A 23,717-nucleotide genomic window follows, 5' to 3' on the forward strand; every position below is an offset into this window, starting at 1 on the left:
CACTTACTTTCGGACCATATATATAAAATCAAGTTCGGTCACTTCGGAAGAAGAGGACCGGCAAGGCAAACTGTTAGTGTCAGTTCAGTTTGATCACCACCATGAATCTGGGGGGTTCCGGGACTGAAACTAGATCGGACAGTCCATTTTTCATCAAGTGGACACAATTGGATTTATGCTCTTAATTTCTGAGATGGGTTATATGAGATCAGACCACAGATTCTACTAAGTAAGTGAAAAACAACACAAGAAAACAGCAATCACAGAGAAAAATAGAATTGGCGGATTTACACTCTTTATCACTACTGCATATTATATAGAGGGCAAGAAACAAACTTTTCTAAGATAAGAAAATTAGAATCTTAAACCAAATATAAAAGCGATATAAAATCTAAAATTAAGTTAAAAATTCAAAAAGAAAAAGAAAAGTAACGAAATTGACATCTTTCAAGTTTAATTTAAGGGTTTTTTTGGAGCTCAATTTGTTATGGTTAGATCTAACATGCATGTAAAATATAATATCAGAACAAAAGTTATTGACTTTTCTTATTAGGTTGTTCATTTGACATAAACAAATCTCTTTTTAAATTTAGCTTTGTTCCATTCATTTATAAACGAGTATACTAGGCTTCTTGGATGATCAACTTGTAGCAGATTCAAATGTTTAAAATGATCAAATCATATGGCTCGCCCGCCTGCGCCACCGAGGTTGATTATCAAAGAGGCTCTTTTTTTTTTTTTTTTCCCGAGAACAATACTGGCACCAAATGATAAAATCATTTGAATATTTGTATCCAGTGGATTTGTTTCTTTCAAGAATGGTAGGTGAATTTCCTGTCAATGAATTCCCACATGCTCATTTAATAAACAGACATCGTACTTGCAATGGGTATTATTATCACATCCAAACATCATCAAGTGATCCTCCGAAAAACTTATGTCGACACTGCTGCTGTGAGGTACTTTTCCATTAAACAATGTGTACTTTTGCAAATTTTCAATATGTATTTGCCAACTAGCAAATCATCCCTTACACCGTGCTGATCGGGCTTAAACACTTGCATCGCAACTTCCCATGCTCGCCTTTCCTTGACTCACATTTCGTGCTTTGTACTGTATTGAATCTCTTTGGAAGACCATGCCTTTCTGCTATCTTTCAATTCTCTTGTTTCCATTCGCAGATTTGACATCCTGAATTACAATATTGTACTGTATTGAATCTCTTTGGAAGACCATGCCTTTCTGCTATCTTTCAATTCTCTTGTTTCCATACGCAAATTTCACATCCTGAATTACAATATTATTGTACTGTATTGAATCTCTTGGGAAGACCATGCCTTTCTGCTCTCTTTCAATTCTCTTGGTTCCATTCGCAGATTTGACATCCTGAATTACAATATTATTGTACTGTATTGAATCTCTTGGGAAGACCATGCCTTTCTGCTATCTTTCAATTCTCTTGTTTCCATACGCAAATTTGACATCCTGAATTACAATATTGTCTTATTTCCGACAGACATAAACTTGTTTCGCCATTTAAGCATCCTCCACCCTCTCTAAAATCTCTATGGGAGATATGGCATCAAGTTCTTTCCCGCAGCCCAGCACAAATTGGTCAGCCGAACAAAACAAGTTGTTCGAAAATGCTCTTGCGATATATGATAAGGACACTCCGGATCGATGGGGCAAAATAGCCAAGATTGTCAAAGGAACAACCGAGGAGGAAGTAAAGAAGCGATACGAGATCCTTCTTGATGATATAAAGAGCATTGAGTCGGACAAAGTTCCGCTACCGATTTACAAGAATGAAGGAAGCAGAAAGGAAAACATCATCGGTAATGAAGAGGAGAGGTAATTCTAACACATGATCGGCACCTTAATCATCAATCCGAAGAATGAACAAAGAGATTTGCTGAATGTTTAGTCCACGAAAGCATAATTCTTATATGGATTGATTAATTTAGATTCACAAACTTGTCATGAATTCTAATATAAAAAAATCTCATTTTTGTGCTATTATAAATTTGGAAAAACATTATTGAATGTAATTCACAACTGAAAAATTGATTCCATCGGTGTATAAGCTGTATTTCCATTGATAATTCGTGATGAAATATTTTTCTTCTGTAATTTATATATGTTGGGAATTTCCAACCAATATTTTCTGTCATTATTTTCATTGAAAATTACCAATGGAATATATTCTATTGTTATTTAACAATTTTCTAGTAGTAACTGGGATGGTGAAAGAATGAAATGATTTGATTATGTTGCGTATGTTTCCTTACTTGGCCTTCTCTTCTGCAGGCTGCAGTAACTAGAGCTCTAGTGGAGAAGGATTTCAACAATAGAGACGGCTATTTTCCTTGAAGTTTTGAGTCAATATTTTTTTACTCTCTTAATTGTGATGACTTCTATCTTATATATGTACCAAAGAAGCAGCGTTAAGCATTTTATCCGTTGTGTTAACTCTCCTTTCTGCTTTATGATTAGTCATGGATGCATTCTTTCCTAGCATATGAAATTGATTTCTCAAGCGATTTTATTTGAAAGCTCAAGATACAGAATTCGAAAAAACGAAAGATAAAATGCAGATTCCGCTATAGAAAAAACGAAAAGAGTCAGGAACATGCAGAATGCGGATACAGAAAGGGAAAATGATCCTCTAAGAAAAATGTGCCGTTTAATAGTGTAGTAAAAATGCTATCATAAGTCCAGGAGCTCGTGATAATTGATAATCATGAGGCGTTGTCAGCATAATCATTTCTACTTCGGAAGAGGACATGATGTTACAGTCAAAAACTCAGACATGTGTTTTCTCTCTGTTACCAATATTTCCATGGGTTGGCAGACAGAAAACCGACCTTTTTCAAGTGTTTGCTTGTCCATAAATCATGTGCATCACAGTTTGACAAACCTACAGTTCCTAGTCAGTCAGTCAATCTCAAGGAAGCAACTTGATTTCCAATGCCAAACATGCCAAAAATTTCTGCACGAATTACGAAATTACTTCATCTCTGCCTACGATACCCCCTTGCGCCATGAAACCTTTGCCTTTGCTTAGGAGTCGAGGATGTTACCAGCATAAAAGTGCTAACAAGTTGGCCTAAAGTAAGCACTGGCCTTTCTTCTCTATATATTTTAAATCAGCATAAGATCTTGACTTAACAACATCACCAGCAATTATGGATCTTTGCCAATAATGAACACTGAGGTTTAATACTTTTAAATGATGTAGTTTTAGTATATTTAGTTTCTTATTCTAGGCACTGCAACATGTAGCTAAAATATAGCTCAACTAGCATGCTAAAAAACTAGCCAGGGTACTTGGGAAGTGGAAGAAATGCAAAGTGCCGGTATCCGTTAGATCACCTTCTGAATCTTTGCGTAGGGTCTTTCCCATTTTTCCTTTCGTTCTAAGACCATAGATTTTTCATCAAAGAGAACAGAACAGAATCAGCTTTATGCTCTACCTTACGGGACCGGTTAACTAGGGGCCAGATACTGTTGACAAATGCTGGTTTGCAATTTCTGAGAGCATTACTGGTTCTGATTTCTAAATGACAAATAATTTGAATGTCCAGATCAGGGAAGTGGGTCTCGTTTCTTTCAAGATTGTGGAGCGAATTTCCTGCTAATGAAAGCCCACATGCTTATTAAATAGACAAGCATGAAACATGGTACTTGCAAATAATATTGTAAACACCTCCAAAATAGCATCAAGTGATCCTCGAACTCAAAAACACCGATCTCAAGACTCTACTACTATGAGGTGTTTTTCCGTTACATGACTTGTAGTTTTGCAAGTTACGTTTGGTTAGTATTACATGACAGAATCAGATACACAAAGACATATAAAATAAATTTATCTCTGAACTGAATTTAGATCCTTCTAAAAAAATAGGATATAATGTTCAATCTGTCTTAACCGTCTACGTTTCTTCTCGTTTTGAGATAGTAACCAGTCACTTATGTCAAGTGTCAACTACAGTGTTTCAGATTTAAGCGTGGCTTGCATTGCAACTTCTTAAATTTCTCACCAGACACTTCACTTCAGTCTTCTTTCATGATTCACACATTCCATGCTTCTACCCTCCTGAATTTTCACACTAGTCTTGTCTAGCAGTCAGTTTTTCTTCCATTTTCTAGTTTTCATACTCAAATTTGATCCCCTATCACATTCTCGATCTTATTCCCAAGACTATAAAACTTAGCTTCACCGTTTTCGCTCTTATCCCGGCAAGAGAAATGGGATCCAGTTCTTTCCCACAGCCTAACTCAAATTGGTCAGAACAGAAAAACAAGTTGTTCGAAAACGCTCTTGCAATATATGACAAGGATAGCCCAGATCGTTGGCGAAACATAGCCACGTTTGTCGGAGAAACAACCGAAGAGGAAGTGAGGAAGCAGTATGAGATCCTTCTAGACGATATCAAGAGAATCGAGTCAGACCAAGTGCCGCTGCCAAATTACAAGAATCATGAAGAAAGCTTCAAGGAAAACAGCATCATGAGCAATGAAGGGGATAGGTAACACACTAATACTTATATATCTAGTTCCTAAGTCATTAATAGAAAGAATGGACCTACAGATTGCTAAATGTTTAGCCCAACAAAGCATTATTCTTTTGTGCATTGAGTGATCTATTAGATTCGCAGTTTTTAGATTCACAAGCTGATAAACAATGAATTCTAAGCAGCATAAAAGCCGATCTTTTTTAGATTATCATGCCATTTTGTAGAACGTAACAAAATGTTGTAATGAAGGAATCTCGATTGATACGAAAACTGGTTACCCTAAACGTCATGGTTCATCTTTTCAATACATAATGTACCATGAACAGTGAAATGGAAGCTGGTTTCAGTTTTGTCCTGTTTCCCTACTTGACCCTCTCTTCTGCAGGCTGCAGCAACTGAAGCTCTAATGAAGAATGGTCTCAGCTGTAGAGACGGCAATTTTTCCTTGATTCATCATCACCCTTAAACTTTTTTCCTTTCAAGTATAATAAACTCTAAACATAATTATATGTACCAAAGATGAAACATTAGCATTTTCTCCTTTGTATTGATTTTCTTTTCTCCTTAACTAGTCATCAATATGTGAAAGATGCATTCTCTCTGGCTCAGCATATAGATTTGACAGATTCAACAATAAATCACAAGCATTTCAATTCAGAATCAAAAGGGCCCTCAACAATCAAAAAGATTCCAACAAATACTGGCAAAGCTAGAAACAGAAAATTCATAGAGAAGATAGGAATAAGTCATCAATGATGTTTGAATAATCTTTGGTGGCTAGTTTTTTGTACTTCCAATGCATATATTCTTTTTCCAACGTTTATAGAATACCTACTGTATCTCTTAGTTATTTCCTTTTAAATACTTACAATTTTTTCTTCTAAATATATGCACACGAAATTTTTATCTGTGCTAATAAACGTGAGAGAAGAAATACGTGCACTCCATGATCATTGTTTATCAAACAGGGATAAAAAGAAAAAAAAAACACTATATTTTTACCTCAATCCATGTTTTTAAAAAATTTTAAATTTTTTTTTATTAAAATTTAATATATTTTGGATCGGTTTGATATACTGATATCAAAAATAATTTTTTAAAAATAAAAAAATATTATTAGTATATATTTTAATATAAAAAATTATTTAAAAAATAATTAACACTACCCAACAAACGCTGAATAATGTTGCATGTTTGTACAGTTCAAAAATTTTCAATGTAATGAAAATTTTTTATTTAGGCTCTGTTTGTTAAATTGGGTTATGAAGGGCCCATTCTTAACATTAGGCCTGGAGGACCCATTTTTAAATGTCAATCCAGCTAAAATCTTGAAAAACTTATTCTGGAGATCTTGAAGGAAATGTGAAGAGAAAAACATGAAAATCTTTAATTTGGCATATGCTGGTCAAATAGTTAATAAAAGTTAAAGGAGGGCCATTTTTAAATTAAAAAAAAAATAAGTTTCGAAACGTCATTGAGGGATATTATTCCATGTATGGAGATTTCGAAGAAAAGTCAAAGAGAAAAACATGAAAGTCAAAGAACAAAATAAAGAGAGAGAAAATGGATATTCTATTGGCGATTGTCTGCTGTAGTTTTTGTTTTTCTAGTGTATTTTACTTGAAAAAGCAATCAAGTTGTTTGTTTTTTGTGTTTTTTTTATAGCTTATAAAAATAAATAATTTTGAAAAAATTATTTTAAAATATTAAAAGAAAATCACGGATCACAAAATACACAGATTGCCGAGACCAACAACCAAAAACATTTTAATTAAAGTTGACGTTAAAGATTCTAAAATATGAGGACCAAAATGAAATATTTCTGAATCTATAGTGGCTAAAAAATAGTTAAGCCGACAAAACTTATGCTCGCTTGGCACCTACCTGGACAAACAAAATATGCTGCCAGAAATTCTACCATTCGCACCTCTCCGGGCAACGCAGCATCTCTTAGAAAATGGAGCTTGAAAAGGAGATAGAGGGAAAGATGACGAGTTGTAATTCCTCCTTTAAGGTTAGTTCCTTGGGACTCTGTCTCTATTGCTGCATTTCTTTCCTTCCTCCTTTCTTTCCTTCTTCAGCTTCATTCTATCAAAAATATACTCATGAAGCAATTGAAAAGTAAATTGCGTGTTTTAACAAAGCAGTTTTGAAAACCTCAAGTTAATAATTTTCTTGTTGGAGAATCCTTAAAGAACATTAACTTGGGTTTAAAATATAAACATGTTTTGTCCATGTGAAGGAAATATACAGCCTCCAAAATAATTGGAAATGGTGTTCTTACAGTTAGGAATAAGGAACTGCAATGGAAAGCAGTTCTTTTATTAGTACGGTATCTCTATTAGTTCCAAAGTTGAAAACTTTATTGCTATTGTAATTTACAATGGAAAAATATTGATGGGTTGTTGTGAAAATTCGACAAGAAGAAGTTTCATGGAGTGTGACGTTAGTTTCAAAGTTGAAAACTTTCATGGTGTTATAATTAAAAGAACAAAAGAAAAAGGGAAATGATTATTGATGGATAGTTGTGATATTTCAATGGCAGATAATATTGGGTTCATCATCTTTGGCTCGGCGGCAAATTCTCAATGAGATGGGATATGAATTTACTGTTGTGGTATATTCTTAAGCTGCATTCTCCTGTGCTTTTTATTTATTTATTTGTTGAGAATGTTAGTTTTCAATTATGGGTTTTATGTTCTGTTTGTGTTGTTAATTTGATATCGGTTTAGACCGCAGATATAGATGAAAAAAGTATAAGAAAAGATAAGCCAGAGGAATTGGTGATGGCTCTAGCTGAGGCAAAGGTATATCATTTACACCTGTTATACCTTTTATATGCTTGGATGTCTCAAATGTCATTTTATTGCTTTGAATGGGCTTTATAACTCATTGCTGAGGTTAAATGCACTCACGTGGCCATAGTTTAGTCTGTTCTCAATGTGGGCTTCCTGCATTTGTCCTTGCACAGATTTTGGTTTTGTGATGGATTGCTAACTGGGGCATAACTGAGTCGTTCTGTTTCATTAATAATGTAAAGTTTGCTTCTTTTTTTTGTCTTTGTGGGCTTTCTTTTTGTAATGGAACTATGTGAAATGAAATTTGATATTGGTAGTATTGTCTGGCAACTGTGCATATTAGTGACTTTTCTTTCATGGTTAATGGTTGTATTGTTGAACTGCCATATTTATTTAATTTTATTCCCTAGGCAAATGCCATCATAGAAAGGCTTCGGATTGAAGGTCATGTGGAAGAGGATGCTCAGGCAACATTGTTAATTACTGCAGACACAGTATGCTTTTATTCCAGCTCACTGTTCTTAATTACAACCTCTACCTATTTTAAATTTGTGTTCTGTGAATCTATTTATTGCTTCATATAGTTTTCCTGTGATTGCTTCTGTATTAAAGGTTCTGTCCCCTTTTTGACATTCCTTGTGGAGTTCTATCTTACTGCCAAGTCTATTGATTTTTTGAGGTGGTGGTGAGTAATGGGATGGTTAGAGAAAAGCCAAATAGCAAGGAAGAAGCACGGGAGTTTATCAAAGGTTTACTTAATTGGGTTCACTCATGTCCTCTACTGTTTATAAAGCTCAACTTGTTTTAGTGGTCAAAGATTACTAGTAGTTGCACTATTGCAGGCTATTCCGGTGGTCATGCAGCAGTCATAGGATCTGTGGTTGTAAGTAACCTTACTACTGGAATACGAAAAGGAGCATGGGAAAAAGCTGAGGTACAGCTTGCTTGTACTTGTATTTTGCTTGGGTTTTAGTGGATAGCGACATTCAAATGGTTCCTAGCCCATCTAATCCTGTAGGCATATTGTTCATTCAAAACGGCAGAGTATTGCTGTAAATTCAAGAAAGAGTTTTGCTATCATATAAGCCTACTGAATTACTCTCCTTTAATGTCCATTCCTGTATGAACAACTTGATGAGAAAAAAGGTACATAGATGCAACAAAGGTTTCCAGATCAATTATTTATCAGCCTCCATATATCTATCCACTGTAACATGTAGAAGAGTGTAATGGTTGTTCTCTATATATATGTTGATTGTTTTCTCCATCTTTCTGGATGGAGATTATGATATGGTAAATCTTAACTATTTTATATAGATGAGATAGTGACAGTTAAATATTTACATGCACAGGCAAAAAATTTCCTATTTGAGCTGTTACTATTTGTAGGAATATTTCAGATGGTTCAATGCTCCTGAGATAAAAGCAGCAGACCATGAACATATATCATTTTATCGCCTATTTCTGGGAATTTGTCCCGAAAAGCTGTATTAAATATTTACTTGATGTAAAAAGAACTTTATCTGAAAGCTCTTTGAAGTCTTTACAATTCAATGAGATTGAGTTTTGAAAGAATAATCTAGTTCACTTATGCAGGTTTATTTCCATGAGATACCTGATGAGATCATTGATAGCGTGGTAAATTTTGTAAATGCATATTCTTTATTGGATTTTGTTTCTGAAGCTGTTTTCTCAACCACACTGTTTTTAATTTCTCTTTTAATGATGAGATGTGCCTTAGATTGATGAGGGAAGTACACTCCATGTTGCTGGGGGTTTGACACTGGAACATCCATTGACATCACCATTTGTTGAAGCAGTGGTGAGCTCTCCCTCCCCCCTCCTTATCCCCCTCCCTTTTTCTCTGACACTGGGTTAGTTATTCTACTCTTTGCTTGGCTGACAAACACAGGTAGCCAGGGTATTTAGCTCTTAAGGTGCCCACATTATGCCCCAACGTGTGGCCATTGTTAGAGTCCTTATCTTCATTTTGCAGCCTTCTTCATGTCAAGTGCTGAGTTTTCTTCCAATATTCTTACTTACGCTTTACTTGGGTCCTCCTTACAAGTGCACAATTCAATGGAGCCTCATTTATAAACTATCTGCTTTAGGATTTACCTTGTCTTGTATGTTCTTTGAGTAGGTCGTGTCTACCCTTTTCCACTCAAATCTGAATGGCATTGATTGTTAAAATTGCATCAGCAAAGACCGCCTCAAGGGTTAATGTTCTTTTTTACGGGCTTGAGTTGCTGAAGTGAACATGGTTGCTGTGTTACAATATACAAGCAGTTGATACATTGGTTTCGTAGAATACAAGGATTTAACTCCTTCCCTCCGTCTGATTCTTCTGATGAAAACACCAGTGATGTATCTTGCAGGTAGGGAGCACAGATACAGTGTGGGGGCTTTCAAAAGCATTAACCGAAAAACTCATCAAGGATAACCTTGTAGCTGCAAAATAACTCAAAGTGAGAACTGTCCACAATTGTTGGGTATTCTGAACCATCTCTTGAAATTCCTAGGCTTACCGCCTACTTTCCATTTGAATCTGCAGGATTGATATCGCTTGAATTCTTTTCAGTCCATGGCTCAAGTCTTTTTACTCTTCAAAACTAAACATGCTGACGACGGAGAACCATACTGTCCTGCAAACGAAAAGATGCATACAAGATTCTTTATTGCATTCACATTTTTTTTTATCTTTTCTAGTGAAATTCAAGTTGCAAGATTTTTGAAGTTTCTTTTGCATTTCTTTTTTATTCCTCCAGCTAGTTGATTCTTACATTTCTCCAGACTGTTTGCACCGATGTTTCTAATTTCTTTACAATATTTTTTATTAGTACAATCTAACATTCTTTCTTTTTTCATTTCTTTATGAATATTGAATGAGACGGGTGTTGACATTTTCTGGCATTGACAGGCTACATTTACCTGGCGTGCGACTCAAAAGCAGCAAATTTGATAATTCGAAGCTTCTAATTTTTTTTTTTAAAAATCCATTTTTGTTTAGATTATCCTAGAATCTAATATAGTTTGTAGATAATGAACAGGATCTATTTTTGTGCAATATAAATGAACACCATTTTCTTCTTATTATTATTCATTAGACAAACATACTTGAGCAGAATTGCATTCCATCATACACCATTCACGGTCCACGCGCTCATAAAACATGGTTCATTTTTTACTTTTTTTCAATTTGATCCCTATAGTTTGCAAAGTGTACGATGTGGTTATGGAACTTTATTTTCCTCAAGTTTTAGTCTCTAGAGGATAAATGAGAGTGGAAGTTGTTCGAAAAGAAAAGGAAAGAGGAGGAATTTGTCAGCTATATTTCCAACACCTTTGCTTTCCCGACATTTTGCTCCTTCGCTTCATTTCTTGAAGTTGTAACAGAATCATTGTGTGTTGATTTGCACAAGCACTATTTTCATCCAAGTAGAATGATCAGAACAGGCAGGCTAGTAAAACAACGGATCCAGGTGATTGATTAAAGATGAACTGGGCATCAGAAAAATTCAATGCCTAAAGCAGATTCTGTGTTTTCTGATGACAGCACAAGAGTAACATCACATCGTTAAGAAATATGAATTTCCGACCATTCAGATGTGCACGGACAGCTATGTCCATGTCCTCTACCGTTGTCCTTTCAAGCCATCCACAGACTCTTCCAAGGGCTTTGATTCTCCAAACACCAGCAGTTCTATCGAAACCAAAGAAATTTAGGAATGCACCATCAACTCGCTAAATTTCAAAGTCCCAAATTTAGGAATGTATTTTTGGTGAAAATCGAAACCCCAAATCACTTGAACACCACCTGAGTTTCAAAGTCTTAAAATCTCAACAAATTTCGACAAAATTAGAAGAAAAAACAAACCCCGTCTTAATCATGATTAAAAATATAAATAGGGCTAGACCGGAAGGCTAGATAGGAACCCTAAAGTGAGAAACGTTTTAACGAAAGAAAACTGGAAAAAACAAAAAAAAAAAAAGATTTGTGATCGAGTTTTCCAAAATCAAGGAACACTAAGATCGAGGAAGAGAAACAGGGCATGAAAATGAGGAATGGTACTGCATGTGAACATTGCAAATTTAAGAACTATAGAAAAGGAGCTCTTTTTTGTCGATCTAGAGAGAAAAAGAATATTATAGAAAAGGAGCTCTTTTTTATCAAATTAAACATTTTCATTGTTTTAAAACTCATTGAGATTAACTCTTTTAATATGACAATGATTTACAACTGAAATTATTCAGAGATGAATACATACACTTTATAGCAGTGATTCATTATAAATAAATCCATAAATCGAGCAAATAATAACTTCAGAATTACATTTTGTAAGTTAATAATTCCAATAAAATAAACAATTTCCCCTCTCAGAATTCAAAACCTTATATGCTTTCCTTTAGAAGGAACACGCTTTCAATCAACTTATTTTTTCAAAAACTCACCAAGATGAGAAAATGTGAAGAGCATTTTCCATATCGAAAACAAATTGGTTCTAAAAGGAACTTCTACGAAACTTGAAGGACTAATTGAGAAAACTATGAAAGTTAATATTTCAGGAATTGTTTTAGTTCAGAGATTAATTTGGGCTTAAACAGAAGGAGGCGCACCCAAAAAGCATAATAGCTTTACTGCCTGCGCTAGCTGGCGTTGCCAAACACGTTTGAGCTACGGAAATAGAGCAGCGGCAGCAGCACATGCCATTTCTCCAGTGAAGTAAACCTGTCATCAACTTCCCATTTTTACTTTCTGGTACGACCCATTTTCAAATTCACGTAAGAATGCGATGATTCCTTTCTTCTATGATTTTCATTGGGATTGTAGTATTTCTCTTTGGAGAGTGATCTGTGCGTTTTACAAACTTCTTGGAAAATTTATTCCTTCTGATCTATCTGGTCACTAAGAAACCATGGGAAAAAATGAAAATTTCAAGAACCCTTTAATTAGACCTTCATGCTCTTAGTCAAAATCACAAACCCGAAAAGCCCCTATTGGGACATTGGTGTAATATATTTCTGTATCATATTGCTCACCAACTGTTTGATAAAATGCTTGACTGTGATCTTTTTTTCTTTCCTTTTTTTTTTTTTATCCCAGGAAGCTTTCAAGTGATATCACTTCGCAATGGAAGCCAAGTTCTTTCGATTTCTCAAAATTGTAGGTGTTGGTTACAAAGCGCGAGCAGAAGCAGAAGGCCGTTTGTTATTTCTCAAACTGGGTTACAGTCATGAAGTTGAACTAACTGTGCCACCTGCAGTCCGGGTGTTTTGTTTCAAGAACAATGTGGTTTGCTGTACTGGAATTGATAAGGGAAGAGTGCATCAGTTTGCTGCTTCAGTTCGTAGTTGTAAGCCACCTGAAGTTTATAAAGGCAAAGGGATCATGTATATTGATGAAGTTATTAAGAAGAAACAAGGAAAGAAGTCAAAATGATCGTGGCTGAGATGTGTGATTCTGATGCTTCAGTAGGTCAAACTGGGTTTGTTTTTGGTATTAAATTGCAAGGATTTTGTAGTTTGGAAGAGGTTTCAATCATCAATTTATGATGTTTTAGAATAATAGAATTTGCTGGTTGCCAGATTTGCAAGGTTTTTAGCTCTCTTTTTTTCTTGAGGATTTTTTATCGTCGGATGCTGGAAAATGATGGTTATTCAATGCTTTTAATAAGCTATTTATTTAAGTAGAATTTCCTCACGACACAAATAATTTATACTCTGATTGTGTTGAAATTCAATTCCCCTGGAGTCATTCCTCCAAAAGGCCAGCAAATAGGGTTTGAGTTATTGCTATGTTTGCTCTTGATGTTACTTGTGTTCATGAATCCAATAAGCATGGCCCGTGAATAGTCCTGCTTCATCCTTGAATATGCAGGGTCCTTGCTCCTAGTCCTTCTGTAGTGTTCAGTCTCATGAAACTCAATCCATCTCCATGATAATCCAATCAGTGTTATATTTATAAACCAAAGTGCGTGAAAATGGATGCTTGTGCTTCATTCATGTGCAAACATAAACATGCTATGGGGCTTGTTCGCACGATACCGTCAGTCAGCCATTGCAAAATCAAAAGATAGTTTTTGCTTCTATTAATGCATTAGGAATATCACCTTATACAAAGCAACAAACATAAGGACTGGCCAGTAAGGACTATATTGGTAAATTTGAACCAAAAGTACATGGACACGCATCCACATAGTAGGCAATTTGCAAAGCAAAAAAAACCCCTCAATTTTACTATCACAAGTACATTTGAAGAATGTCTTTGGCAGAGTAAATATGTTTCAGAGTACTTAGTCAAGCATATAGATTCGCGAGGCAATGTCCTGAACCAACCAATCAAATCCTTCAAGCAGCCCTTCTCCTGTGTACGCACTGCAGCCCACAATTTTCCAGTGTCGGGTTTTATCCATATTCTCTAGGTTCAATACCTGAACAAGCATCACAGAACCACTTCAGAAATTCAAACAGGTGAAGGGCAAGGACATATATCACCATGAAAACATCACCATGCAGGAGAAGTGAAAGTAGTGCAAATCTGGTGCCGCTAATTATGTAGATGAAATCTATATGGTTTCTACGATATCTTGACACAAAGAATAAGAGCTCAACCCATTAATGTGCGTGGATCCCTAACGTCAAAATACTAAATGGATGCATAAGTTTTGCAAATAGAACTATTCTTCAATGACAAAAACCATCAAGTTGATTGATTCTGCCTGGTGGCTTAAGGTGCACATAAATGCCCCTCTAACAAAAGAAAACAATTGAAGGGCATTTTTTGCAAGCAAAGCTGACCAGAAAGTAATTGAGTTTCAAACAGCATGGAAATCATATTATGAGGAACCCCAGCTAAATGTCCCGCATTCAACCACCAAGAGACAAGTCTGGGAAGGAAGGCACATGGGAGATTTTACAGTAACCTCTACAACCATGTTTATATCATCAGCCAACTGTGTGCTAAAGTTAAATCAGCTTTGAAACAAAAGAGTCCATTTCAATTGTTCAGTATGAAATACACGACATTGATGACATATGACTTCTTTCAGCACTGAGAAAAGCACAAATACACAAGGGAAAAGGACACCAAATGCTTTGTATATGAACAAAAAACAACGATGACTCATAAACAAGGAGATATGGTCGGTGAGAAACCTTACTTTAGCAATTTCCTCCGGTGTAAGAGCACCTTTTATGTCTTGCTTATTTGCAAATATTAGTAGAGATGCTCCTGATAGCCTCTGACAGATAAACAAGCAAATTAGAGGATTCACAAGAAAAGAGCAGATGAATAAGGAAAGAAAAAAAACAAATGAACAAAAGAGTTAAAAAAAAGAACAGGAGCAAGACATGAGAAACACATTACATTAATAGAAAAACAAATAAAGGCCATTGTTTTCAAACAAAACATAACATCAAAGAAACTTAGAACTGGCAAATACCTCCTCCTTCAAAAGATTATCGAGCTCCATTTTGCAATCATCCAACCTTCTAAGATCTGAACTATCCACCACCCAGACCAAGCCATCAGTTTGCTCAAAGTAGTTCCTCCAGTATGATCTAATGGTTCTTTGTCCCCCCACATCCCATATATTTAAAGTGTACCTATCAAACAAAAATATAGCATTTCAACCTTCCGTATTACAACAAACATTCTAAGATTTAAAATTCCAATCTTGGGAAGCTCAGCAGACAATACAACATCGTCAGTATACATAATGTCGCAAGAGAAACTGTTGAACTATAGTAATGATATTTCTGATCAATCAATGCTAAACTAAAACATCTCCAGTTTGTCTTTATTTTATCACTCTTTGACAAATTCATATAAAAAAAGGGCCAGTTAAGATCTCTAGTTCTCATATTTCACTTGTATCTGAAATGGGTTCGTGTCAACTTGGCAGTCCAAAACAATAGCAAATACACAGAATCATTACTACCCATTTCTAACAATAGCGAGAGCAACATACACACAAAGAAAGAGGAATAAACGAAAGAAAGATCTGACTTCGCTGCTTACTTTTGATAAGAGATTGTTTTGATATTGAATCCAAGAGTAGGACTAATAACACTGGTGTCTTCTCCGTTTATCTTCAAAACTATTGTTGTCTTCCCTGAATTATCAAGTCCCCTTCAACCAAAAAAACCCATTATTCATCTACTTATTAGATAAACAGACAGAGACAGCACAGTGGATGGATACATACACCATGAGGATGCGCATTTCTTTCTCTTTTCTCTTGATTTTTCTAATGATGCTAAGCAGCCCCATTGTTTGGAAGCAACAAAGAAACAACAACAACAGCAACTGGTGGGTGTTTATTTTCTTTCTCTTTGCCTTCAGAATGAACCAGACCTCACCGAACTATCCTCCTTTCTTCCTTTGTGGGTTGGTTTGGTCCTATAGGAGTGAAGATCAATCAGCCCATAAATTGAATTATTCACCATAGATTATAGACTTGGTCCACTTGTGGTTGAGCCCAGATAAGCGTCTCATTATTGAGAAACTGTTCATAGTTAGCTTTGCTTTAAAAATAGAAGTTGGGCTAAATTTATATGTCCAGGAATAGTAAACACTTCTTGCCCTTGTCATGATTCTGGGAAACTTTCGTCCAAGACACAATTATTGACGTCTTTCTCCACTGGGAAATCAGAGAAAATGCCATTTTAACATATCCCACTTCGTTCAATTATGTTACAAAAATATCAAAAAATTAATCCTCACCCATGATCCGTTTCGTCAAATATTTTCAAAACTTTAGCTCAAGTTACTAAATATGAGAAGAAGAAAACAATAAGACCTGTCTCCCTAAATCAAATCTAGCTAGAAGATTGCCGGGTACAATCGTTTTTGTCACGGCTATTCTATCTCGATCGTCCATGAATTATTCTGAGATCATAGATTTTCAAATGGAAATAGGCATTGTAATTGCTCCAGTTAGATGTTGCCATTAAAGATTGAGGTTAGTAGACGTTGACGTTGATTAGACTAGAGGGTGTGAGGCCTCGGCTTTTGCCCTTTCCCCTTTCTCTAGAATTCCTTGAAATGCTTGTTGCGGTTGCTTTCATATATAGCTTGCTTTACAAACACGTATTAATTATTAACCACGATATAAACCGCGTGCCTTAGCTATTTTTACTGTTTACCCTCGCATAATTCACATGGATTGTAATTATGTATTTTTTTTTAAAATTATAATTTGATTCTTCAAATTTTTTTTATAATTAAATCTTTTTAAACTAGAATCAATATCCAATTACATTTTTTTTTGTCAGAAAGGTTTAAATTCAAAAACAAATAACTAGAGTGAAAAGTACAGGTAACATAAATTACGGTTTTAAAATTCATTTTAAAAGTTTATTTTTATCTTTTATATTTATTAGCTATTAAGTGATTGCTATCTATAATTCTAATATATATATATATATATATATGTTTTAATATCAAATTTTATTTTTTTTGTTGGAGAATAGAAAAGAGATTGTCAAATTCTAACTTAAAAAAGCAAGTTATTGTTAAGAAAAATTTAAATCACTAAAATAATTTTTTTTTTATCAAGATGTTTTATAAGATGAGGGGTTATGATTAGGTGTTTTTTACCTTGACAACCCCTAAAATTATATCTAAGTTTTTTTAAAAAAATTATTTCAGGTTTATTTTAGATTTTAAAATGGTATTTTGTGTTTTTAGATATCATGAATTTATTTATCAATATTTTAGAGTGTTTTGGATCAAAATAAATTTAAATAAATTTTTAAATAAAAACAAAAAAAAATATTTTTCTAATGATATGAGTGGTTGGATTCTAAGAATAACAAACTTTTTTTAGACAAAAAATAGGGTTGTACGCCCCCATTCACTTCAATAAAAAAAAATATCTATAAGTTTTATTTAAATTTAATCTTCGTACTCTTCCTTCTTCTTTTTTATTAATATCAAAGACTTCTATTCTTTTTATATTGACCGACACCCTCTATTTTTCCTTTTTAATTAAACGAGTTCCTTTATCACACAAGATTAGTTTGTATTAATGGAAGAGGCTTAGAAGGAATGAAGTAATGAAAATGTAAATAAAAGTTCTATTTTCACTTTGTTGGTGTTTGATATTAAAAAAACGAAGTGACATTTATAACGAAGAGTTAAAATAAAAATAAAATTAAACAGGATCCCATTCCTGATGGGAGAATAAAAACAAGAATGACATTGACAATTTTTTATTTTATATTATTTTTATATATTTTATATTAATTATTATTATTACTACTATTATTATTATTATAATAATAATATAATATATGTATATATATTAGTTTGCTATCATCAGTCTACCACCACTCTTGCATTATTACTACTTTTAAGCCCTATTTATTTTTGTGGTGTAAAAACATTTTAAAAAAATAAAATATTTTTTGTTTTAAATTAATATTTTTTATTTTTTTATTATTTTGATGTATTGATATCAAAAATAAATTTTAAAAAATAAAATATTATTATTTTGATATATTTTAAAGTATAAAATACTTTAAAAAATAATCACTACTACACTAATAAATTAGCTCTTCTTCTATTATTACTTTCCATGATTATTATTATTATTATACTATCTATTATTCCTACCACTACATTTTCCTTTGTATTTTCACCACCATCATAATCACCTTTCATCATTTTTACTTACATTATTACTAATAAAATTATTATTTTTTTAATATTAAAAACTACCCATTAAAATTTTTAAATTTCAATTTGATTTCTTGTTACTATCCAAACATAGTATTGAAAATAAAATATCATTTTAATTCTCTGAAGTTTTATTTTGATTCCTCCATTCCCATAGTAAAATCTTTCATTTTCAAAAACCACATAATGTCTGCGTTGAATATCTGATGACCCACACTCTAAGAACTTTTCTATTTTATTTTTAAATTCTCTTATTTGAGGTGAAAATTAAATGATTAAATTAAAATAAGTAAATTTTCATGTTTTTATTTTTTTTATTTCTTTGATCACATAATTTCAAAATGAAAGAGTTAGTCTAACAAAAGTTATTATGTGGGCAATACGAACTCAAGATATCATAACATAAAACTTTTATGAAATAAAATAAACAATAAAAAAACACAGTTAATACGAAAAGAAGGTTTCAATAAAAATAAAATGAAAGTATATGTATTTAAAAATAAAAAAAACTAAGACCCGTCAATATTTTACTGTGGATCAAGACTTGGATTACTGTAATATAATGGTTTTTTTGCCCTCCACGTTAAAAATCAATGAGAGGCAAAAAGGTTTTTTTATAAGGTTTATTTAGTATTATTAAATTAATCACAATTAAATTAATATTTTTATTTTTTAAAAGAGTAAAATAACTTAATTATTCTTAAAAAAATTAAACTAGCCTCCAAAAGGCTTCTTAATCTTTTCATCTTTTTCAAAATAATCAAATGACTAAATTGTCATTTAAAAAAAATTTAATAAACTTAGTTTCACGAGCTTTTTTATATTTTTTTAATGGTTTTTTTTATTATAATCAAGTAGATTAAATGATGATTTGACAATTCAATAAATATAAGTATTATAAATAAATAAAAAAACCAACAACTAGACACGTGCGTTACACTCGTTAATATGTAGGTGGTGCCCACTCACTCTGTGTGATGTGCTCAACATCACTCGGCAAACAAACTCAAGCTTTCAAGGCGGTGTTAAAATTTCCTTAACGACCCCTCCACGTCCGTGCAGTGCATGTGTTAAACATACATCAAACAATCTTTTTTTTTTTCTTTTCTTTTTCATCCTTGATTTTTACGTTAAACCCTCTAAATTTTACAAAGCAGTCGTTTAATTTGTTTTTGCTTTAAATTTGATATATTTTATTTTTATTACTATTTATTTGATTTAAAATAATTTATAATTTTTTTTAAATTCACTATTTTTCAATTTTTTTAATCTATTGTATTTAATTTTTTATTTTTATAATTACTATTTTTTTGTTTTATTATTTTCTTGATTTTTTTTAATGAATAACAAGAAATATATTAATTATTCAATTGTTATAGCCATTAAAAACATTGCTCAGCGGTTACAAGAGTACAAAAAAAACTCAGTGGAGTAAAATGTTTTACTGACAAAACTAAACACACAATCAGGATTAATTTCTTGATTTGTTTTATTTTTTATTATATTTTTTATTTTTATATAAAATTTTATCCTCTTTTTATCATTTTCTTGTTCTATTTATAAAATTTTATAAAAACATCCCTCATTGTTCTATTTAATTTAATTTTTATACTAAACTTGATTCATATTTTTTATTGATATTTTTTGTTTTTTAATTTTAGATAATTAAAAAATTTTCTTCATATTTTTTTCATGTTTGTTTTTTATAGAATAACTCAGTCTCATAATTTATGTCACGGTTTCAAAAGTTAGCTTGATTTTTAAGGTATTTTTTTTTAATTTTATTTTTCAACATTAGGTTATTGGGCTTTTAGTTTCATGATTTTTTTTTATAGAGCTCTTTTAATATCATATCTTGGGTCGTGAAATAGTTAATTTAATCTAAGTTGACTTAAGATTTTTTTCAATATTTTTTTCAATTTCACCTTGTATTATTCTGTTTGCTTGAGAGTGGACTTCTATTGTTTCATTTAATTTTTTTTATATAGGGTTATCATAACCTCACAAGTAGGTCATGAGCTTAACTTGTTATTCAGAGTCAAATTTTTTTGTTTTTTTTTTAATTTTAATTCATACTTCAATGTTTGATTTGCTGGTAATTATGTTCTGAATTTTTTTTATTTTTTTTTTATAAGATTATCTTGTTCTTACTTTTTTTTTCATTGTTATCAAATAAAATTATTGACATCTTTTAAAAATATTTAAAAGATATCCTCTCATAATATTGATAAGCATGAATTTTTTTTTATTTTTTTATTTTTTGTTATTGCTAGCTTTTTTATATCTATAAATTAAATTAATCAACCTTATTGAATTATTAGAATCAATGACTCGCACCCTAAATCTTTCTTACTCTTAAAAATATTATCAGCACCTTACTATTTGTTTTTCACTTCAAGAAAAAAATTGATTAAGTCTGAGACATAACATGAACAAGATCAGACACAGTATGATCTTTCATCTAGGTAAAACACACATAAATTAAATGGTCAAAAAGTTGATTTAATTCTTCTGTTCCTTATAATTTATTCGTTACAAAATTTACTAATACCCAGCATAACTCATAATCAAATATATATGAATAATAACAACACTAGCATCCGTTTCGTTTTCTTTACCAAGAAGTCCTCAACCTTGCTGCCCATAAATAAATAAAAAAAGCCCATATTTCATACCAATTAATTCGAATTGTAATTAACTTAATTAATTATTGATTAATATATTTGACAATTAAAAGCCCCCTAATCTTATTTTATCAATTTCTTGCTGCTCATCTCTTATTTATAATTCGAATTTTAGTTTCTATACTTGATTTATACAAAATCTCTCACGGTAAAGGCCAAAGGGCGGTCCATAAGGTAATTAAAGGGCTACCAGAATTTCATAGTCACAGCACAAATGTATACAAACTCAAGACACCAAAAGCTAAAAGGCATACTAAGAATCTCTTTTTAGTATTTACCTCTTTTGAGTTGGCAAAGAGAAGGTTAAAGGAATTTCTTGAATCGTAGGGTAAAGAACAAAACGATGCCATGAGACACGAGCTATATATATCTTATAACGTGAATGTGATGGGCTGGAAGTAAACTATGAGGTGTTAAATATACAACTTAGTCCTTATAGTTTATCAAGAATAATTAAATGATCCTTTAACTAGGGTTGACCATCCTCATTGCTCCTTCTTAATCTTCTTAACTTCTCAAAAAGTAAGAATAAAAAAGTAAATTAAAAAGAACAGGAGACTTACAAGAGGACTATGTTACGAGCAAATTGAGAGCTATTAAGATTAAATGGATAGATTTTGAAAGCACAAGGACTGATTTAATAGTTTCTTTGAACTACAAGGAGTACATTATAATTCACTTTTTAATATTATCGCCACGATATTAATGAAAGTGTCGTGTTGCCATTTCATTGGAAGAGAAAAAGGTTTTAGTAAAAAGATGTCATCAGGTTCAGATTGCTCAGATGCTACTCAAGAGCCCTTGATGAACAAACCCTTAGCCATGCGTTCCCAGTCTTTCCATTAAAGCATAGCAACATTGTTCTTCTCTACTTGTTGCATGAGTGAAAATCAATCAATAAAAGAATATAAATTGAACAATCTTGTTATAATGTTTTGTGCCCTCTTGTCAGTGCCCTTTCCTTGATGGCTTCAGCAAACCTGTTACCCTGGTAGTATCACTAGCTAGTGTGTCTGTGTGTGTACCTTGTCAGTGGCTTTAGTTCTCCCATTAGAGCATGAGGAGGCTGGAGCTGTGTCAAGGGCGGCTTCAATTATACGTATGAACGCGATGCCGGAGGCTGAACAAATGTCATTGAGAAGGTTCCTCCTGTGCTACTTTCTGAAAGTGACAGGAAATGATGCATTGCTTCCTGACAAATCTTAAATCATAGTTACTTAACTACAGAATAAATTCGTTTTTAATTTAAAGTTATCCTCTGATTGAGCCTCGAAAACTGTACAAGCCACGTAAAAAGGTTTGAGACATCCTTGTGGAATTCATCATCATCATATAGAGAAACATACAACGAAGTGAGAGTTACAAAAATGGCATCCACTGCTGTTACTACGTTCATAGTTTTCATAGCAGTCTTATTCTTGCTCGTGAACAGCAGTGCTGCTCATTACATCCCATGTAGTGAATCTCTCATTACGATAGCCCAGGAAAAAAACATTTCACACTGCAAGAAATTGACCACTCTAGGAGCTGAGTTTGGATGGGAAGTCAGTAAACACAACGAGAGCCAAGTTGACATTCTCATTGGCACAAAGCTAAATAATGCAGAAATGGTGTGGCTAGCCTGGGGTGTGAACCCAGAGGACAAGCCACAGATGGTTGGAACAAGAGCAATAATAGGCATCAGGCAACTGAATGGCTCACTCGGTGCCAACACCTATAATATCACAGGTGATACCAAGCTAGGTTGCAAGCTACAGCCTTCAGAAATTGATGTCCATGTTACGAGTATGAAATTAGATTATGTGACATCATTAGACTACCTCACGCTATATGCAACAATTGTACTTCCTTCAATGTACAATATTTCAAGACTGAATCATGTGTGGCAAGTTGGATATGATGCCCAAGGAGCAGAACCCTCGATGCATCCCACAGCTCTCCAGAATGTTGACAGTACAGAAACAATAGACTTGAAGAATGGATTGGCTCATCATGTGGGAGAGTTCGAGGGTCGTCTCAGAAAGGTGAGGATTAGCTAGAAATAATAATATTCATGCATAAATACACACACACATGTAGCTAAATCATTTCTTCTGATGATCAGATTCATGGCGTCTTGAACATTATAGGGTGGGGAACCTTCTTGCCTGCTGGTGTGATAATCGCAAGATATTTCCCATATCCATTAGCACTCGGAAGTTATAGGTATCATCTTCATGTTGGCTGCCAAATTATAGGGTACAATCTTGGTGTAGCTGGGTGGAGCGTTGGCCTATGGCTAGGACAAGCTTCTAAACACTACTCCTTTAAAATCCACAGGCTTTTTGCCATATTTATATTCACCTTCACAACATTACAAGTAAGCCTCTTAATTACTATTCACTAATTACCCATGTATGAAGGTTCATCATCATTGACATGAATTAATTAAATACTCCATAGTTGATATAATTAATTGCAGATGTTGGCATTGCACTTGAAACCGCGTAAAAGGGACGAGTATAGGAAGTACTGGAACATGTACCATCATTTTCTGGGCTATGCTCTGCTTGCCGTGATCTCAGTAAACATTTTTCATGGCATTGACATCTTGAAGCCCGACCACTCCTGGAAATGGGCTTACGTTGGAATCCTTGGGGTGTTTGCTGTCATTGTTATAGCTCTTGAGATCTTCACTTGGGCCAAGTTTCTTACCGAGAATAAAGAACATAAAACCGGTAAGCCGGAATCTGGATCTGGAGGGACTGCTGCTGCTCAAACTCAAACCACCACCCCTTGAAAGTCTAGCCTATCTACGAGATTAGAGTCATCAGGTTCTTAACCATTTGCATATTCTACTTAGACTCCGTTTTCCTTTGTCCATTTTGACTTTCGGATACACCCCTTTGTTGCTTGATCCTTCTGTATTGTGTAGTCATAAGAAATTGTTGTGATTTTGGAACAACTGCCATGACATTTTAGTTTCTTGAATAAGCTGCCATTGATTTGCAAAAGCATTTAAATAGATGTATGGTTAATGAACTACTGTCAAAAGAGA

At 33.3% G+C, this 23,717-nt stretch overlaps 6 protein-coding genes across 11 annotated transcripts; 5 read left to right on the top strand and 1 right to left on the bottom strand.

Annotated features, from left to right (window-relative positions):
• The first annotated feature begins 825 nt into the window (after window positions 1-825).
• LOC105126581 (protein RADIALIS-like 4) lies at window positions 826-2,486 on the top strand. 2 transcript variants are annotated; one of them, XM_011027484.1, is made up of 3 exons: window positions 826-959; window positions 1,517-1,851; window positions 2,308-2,486. In XM_011027484.1, the coding sequence occupies exons 2-3, from the start codon at window positions 1,568-1,570 to the stop codon at window positions 2,315-2,317; spliced, it is 294 nt and encodes a 97-aa protein (XP_011025786.1). In that variant the 5' UTR covers window positions 826-959; window positions 1,517-1,567; the 3' UTR covers window positions 2,318-2,486. The 2 variants fall into 2 exon arrangements, with proteins under 2 accessions (XP_011025786.1, XP_011025785.1); XM_011027483.1 differs by lacking the exon at window positions 826-959 and having other exon boundaries at window positions 1,383-1,851.
• Window positions 2,487-3,968: 1,482 nt separating this feature from the next.
• LOC105126582 (protein RADIALIS-like 3) lies at window positions 3,969-5,172 on the top strand. Its single transcript, XM_011027486.1, has 2 exons — window positions 3,969-4,529; window positions 4,903-5,172. The coding sequence occupies exons 1-2, from the start codon at window positions 4,249-4,251 to the stop codon at window positions 4,922-4,924; spliced, it is 303 nt and encodes a 100-aa protein (XP_011025788.1). The 5' UTR covers window positions 3,969-4,248; the 3' UTR covers window positions 4,925-5,172.
• Window positions 5,173-6,413: 1,241 nt separating this feature from the next.
• On the top strand, window positions 6,414-10,411 carry LOC105126583 (maf-like protein DDB_G0281937). 4 transcript variants are annotated; one of them, XM_011027488.1, is made up of 10 exons: window positions 6,414-6,531; window positions 7,063-7,134; window positions 7,250-7,324; window positions 7,726-7,809; window positions 7,995-8,064; window positions 8,158-8,249; window positions 8,912-8,953; window positions 9,057-9,137; window positions 9,694-9,783; window positions 9,870-10,411. In XM_011027488.1, exons 1-9 carry the CDS (start codon window positions 6,475-6,477, stop codon window positions 9,775-9,777), a joined length of 657 nt encoding a protein of 218 aa, XP_011025790.1. In that variant the 5' UTR covers window positions 6,414-6,474; the 3' UTR covers window positions 9,778-9,783; window positions 9,870-10,411. The 4 variants fall into 4 exon arrangements, with proteins under 4 accessions (XP_011025790.1, XP_011025789.1, XP_011025791.1 ...); XM_011027487.1 differs by having other exon boundaries at window positions 9,694-10,411; XM_011027489.1 differs by lacking the exon at window positions 9,870-10,411 and having other exon boundaries at window positions 9,679-9,766.
• A 1,497-nt stretch (window positions 10,412-11,908) lies between these two features.
• Window positions 11,909-13,025, top strand: LOC105126584 (ribosomal protein L6 family protein). Of its 2 annotated transcripts, none has more exons than XM_011027492.1 (2): window positions 11,909-12,074; window positions 12,424-13,025. In XM_011027492.1, the coding sequence occupies exon 2, from the start codon at window positions 12,447-12,449 to the stop codon at window positions 12,753-12,755; it is 309 nt and encodes a 102-aa protein (XP_011025794.1). In that variant the 5' UTR covers window positions 11,909-12,074; window positions 12,424-12,446; the 3' UTR covers window positions 12,756-13,025. The 2 variants fall into 2 exon arrangements, with proteins under 2 accessions (XP_011025794.1, XP_011025793.1); XM_011027491.1 differs by having other exon boundaries at window positions 11,910-12,074; window positions 12,420-13,025.
• A 348-nt stretch (window positions 13,026-13,373) lies between these two features.
• TTN5 (ADP-ribosylation factor family protein) lies at window positions 13,374-15,782 on the bottom strand. Its single transcript, XM_011027493.1, has 5 exons — window positions 15,523-15,782; window positions 15,336-15,446; window positions 14,758-14,920; window positions 14,476-14,556; window positions 13,374-13,746 (listed from the first exon to the last, which is right to left on the bottom strand). The coding sequence occupies exons 1-5, from the start codon at window positions 15,585-15,587 to the stop codon at window positions 13,609-13,611; spliced, it is 558 nt and encodes a 185-aa protein (XP_011025795.1). The 5' UTR covers window positions 15,588-15,782; the 3' UTR covers window positions 13,374-13,608.
• A 5,921-nt stretch (window positions 15,783-21,703) lies between these two features.
• LOC105126587 (cytochrome b561 and DOMON domain-containing protein At5g47530-like) lies at window positions 21,704-23,669 on the top strand. The gene is made up of 3 exons (XM_011027494.1): window positions 21,704-22,704; window positions 22,785-23,039; window positions 23,142-23,669. Exons 1-3 carry the CDS (start codon window positions 22,048-22,050, stop codon window positions 23,457-23,459), a joined length of 1,230 nt encoding a protein of 409 aa, XP_011025796.1. The 5' UTR covers window positions 21,704-22,047; the 3' UTR covers window positions 23,460-23,669.
• The last annotated feature ends 48 nt before the right edge of the window (window positions 23,670-23,717 follow it).

Source organism: Populus euphratica, unplaced genomic scaffold (assembly GCF_000495115.2).
Source record: "Populus euphratica unplaced genomic scaffold, PopEup_1.0 scaffold41.1, whole genome shotgun sequence".
NCBI lineage: Eukaryota > Viridiplantae > Streptophyta > Magnoliopsida > Malpighiales > Salicaceae > Populus > Populus euphratica.

Coding starts and splice junctions, on each gene's coding strand:
- TTN5 (XM_011027493.1), bottom strand. CDS start 15,587: ATGGGGCTGCTTAGCATCATTAGAAAAATCAAGAGAAAAGAGAAAGAA. Junction 14,921..15,335: donor AAAACAATCTCTTATCAAAA/GTAAGCAGCGAA, acceptor TTTGTTTGATAG/GTACACTTTAAATATATGGG. Junction 13,747..14,475: donor CACCGGAGGAAATTGCTAAA/GTAAGGTTTCTC, acceptor ATGCTTGTTCAG/GTATTGAACCTAGAGAATAT.
- LOC105126582 (XM_011027486.1), top strand. CDS start 4,249: ATGGGATCCAGTTCTTTCCCACAGCCTAACTCAAATTGGTCAGAACAG. Junction 4,530..4,902: donor ATGAGCAATGAAGGGGATAG/GTAACACACTAA, acceptor TCTCTTCTGCAG/GCTGCAGCAACTGAAGCTCT.
- LOC105126587 (XM_011027494.1), top strand. CDS start 22,048: ATGGCATCCACTGCTGTTACTACGTTCATAGTTTTCATAGCAGTCTTA. Junction 22,705..22,784: donor TCGAGGGTCGTCTCAGAAAG/GTGAGGATTAGC, acceptor TCTGATGATCAG/ATTCATGGCGTCTTGAACAT. Junction 23,040..23,141: donor TCACCTTCACAACATTACAA/GTAAGCCTCTTA, acceptor AATTAATTGCAG/ATGTTGGCATTGCACTTGAA.
- LOC105126581 (XM_011027484.1), top strand. CDS start 1,568: ATGGGAGATATGGCATCAAGTTCTTTCCCGCAGCCCAGCACAAATTGG.
- LOC105126584 (XM_011027492.1), top strand. CDS start 12,447: ATGGAAGCCAAGTTCTTTCGATTTCTCAAAATTGTAGGTGTTGGTTAC.
- LOC105126583 (XM_011027487.1), top strand. CDS start 6,475: ATGGAGCTTGAAAAGGAGATAGAGGGAAAGATGACGAGTTGTAATTCC. Junction 7,135..7,249: donor GATATGAATTTACTGTTGTG/GTATATTCTTAA, acceptor ATATCGGTTTAG/ACCGCAGATATAGATGAAAA. Junction 8,954..9,056: donor ATGAGATCATTGATAGCGTG/GTAAATTTTGTA, acceptor GATGTGCCTTAG/ATTGATGAGGGAAGTACACT.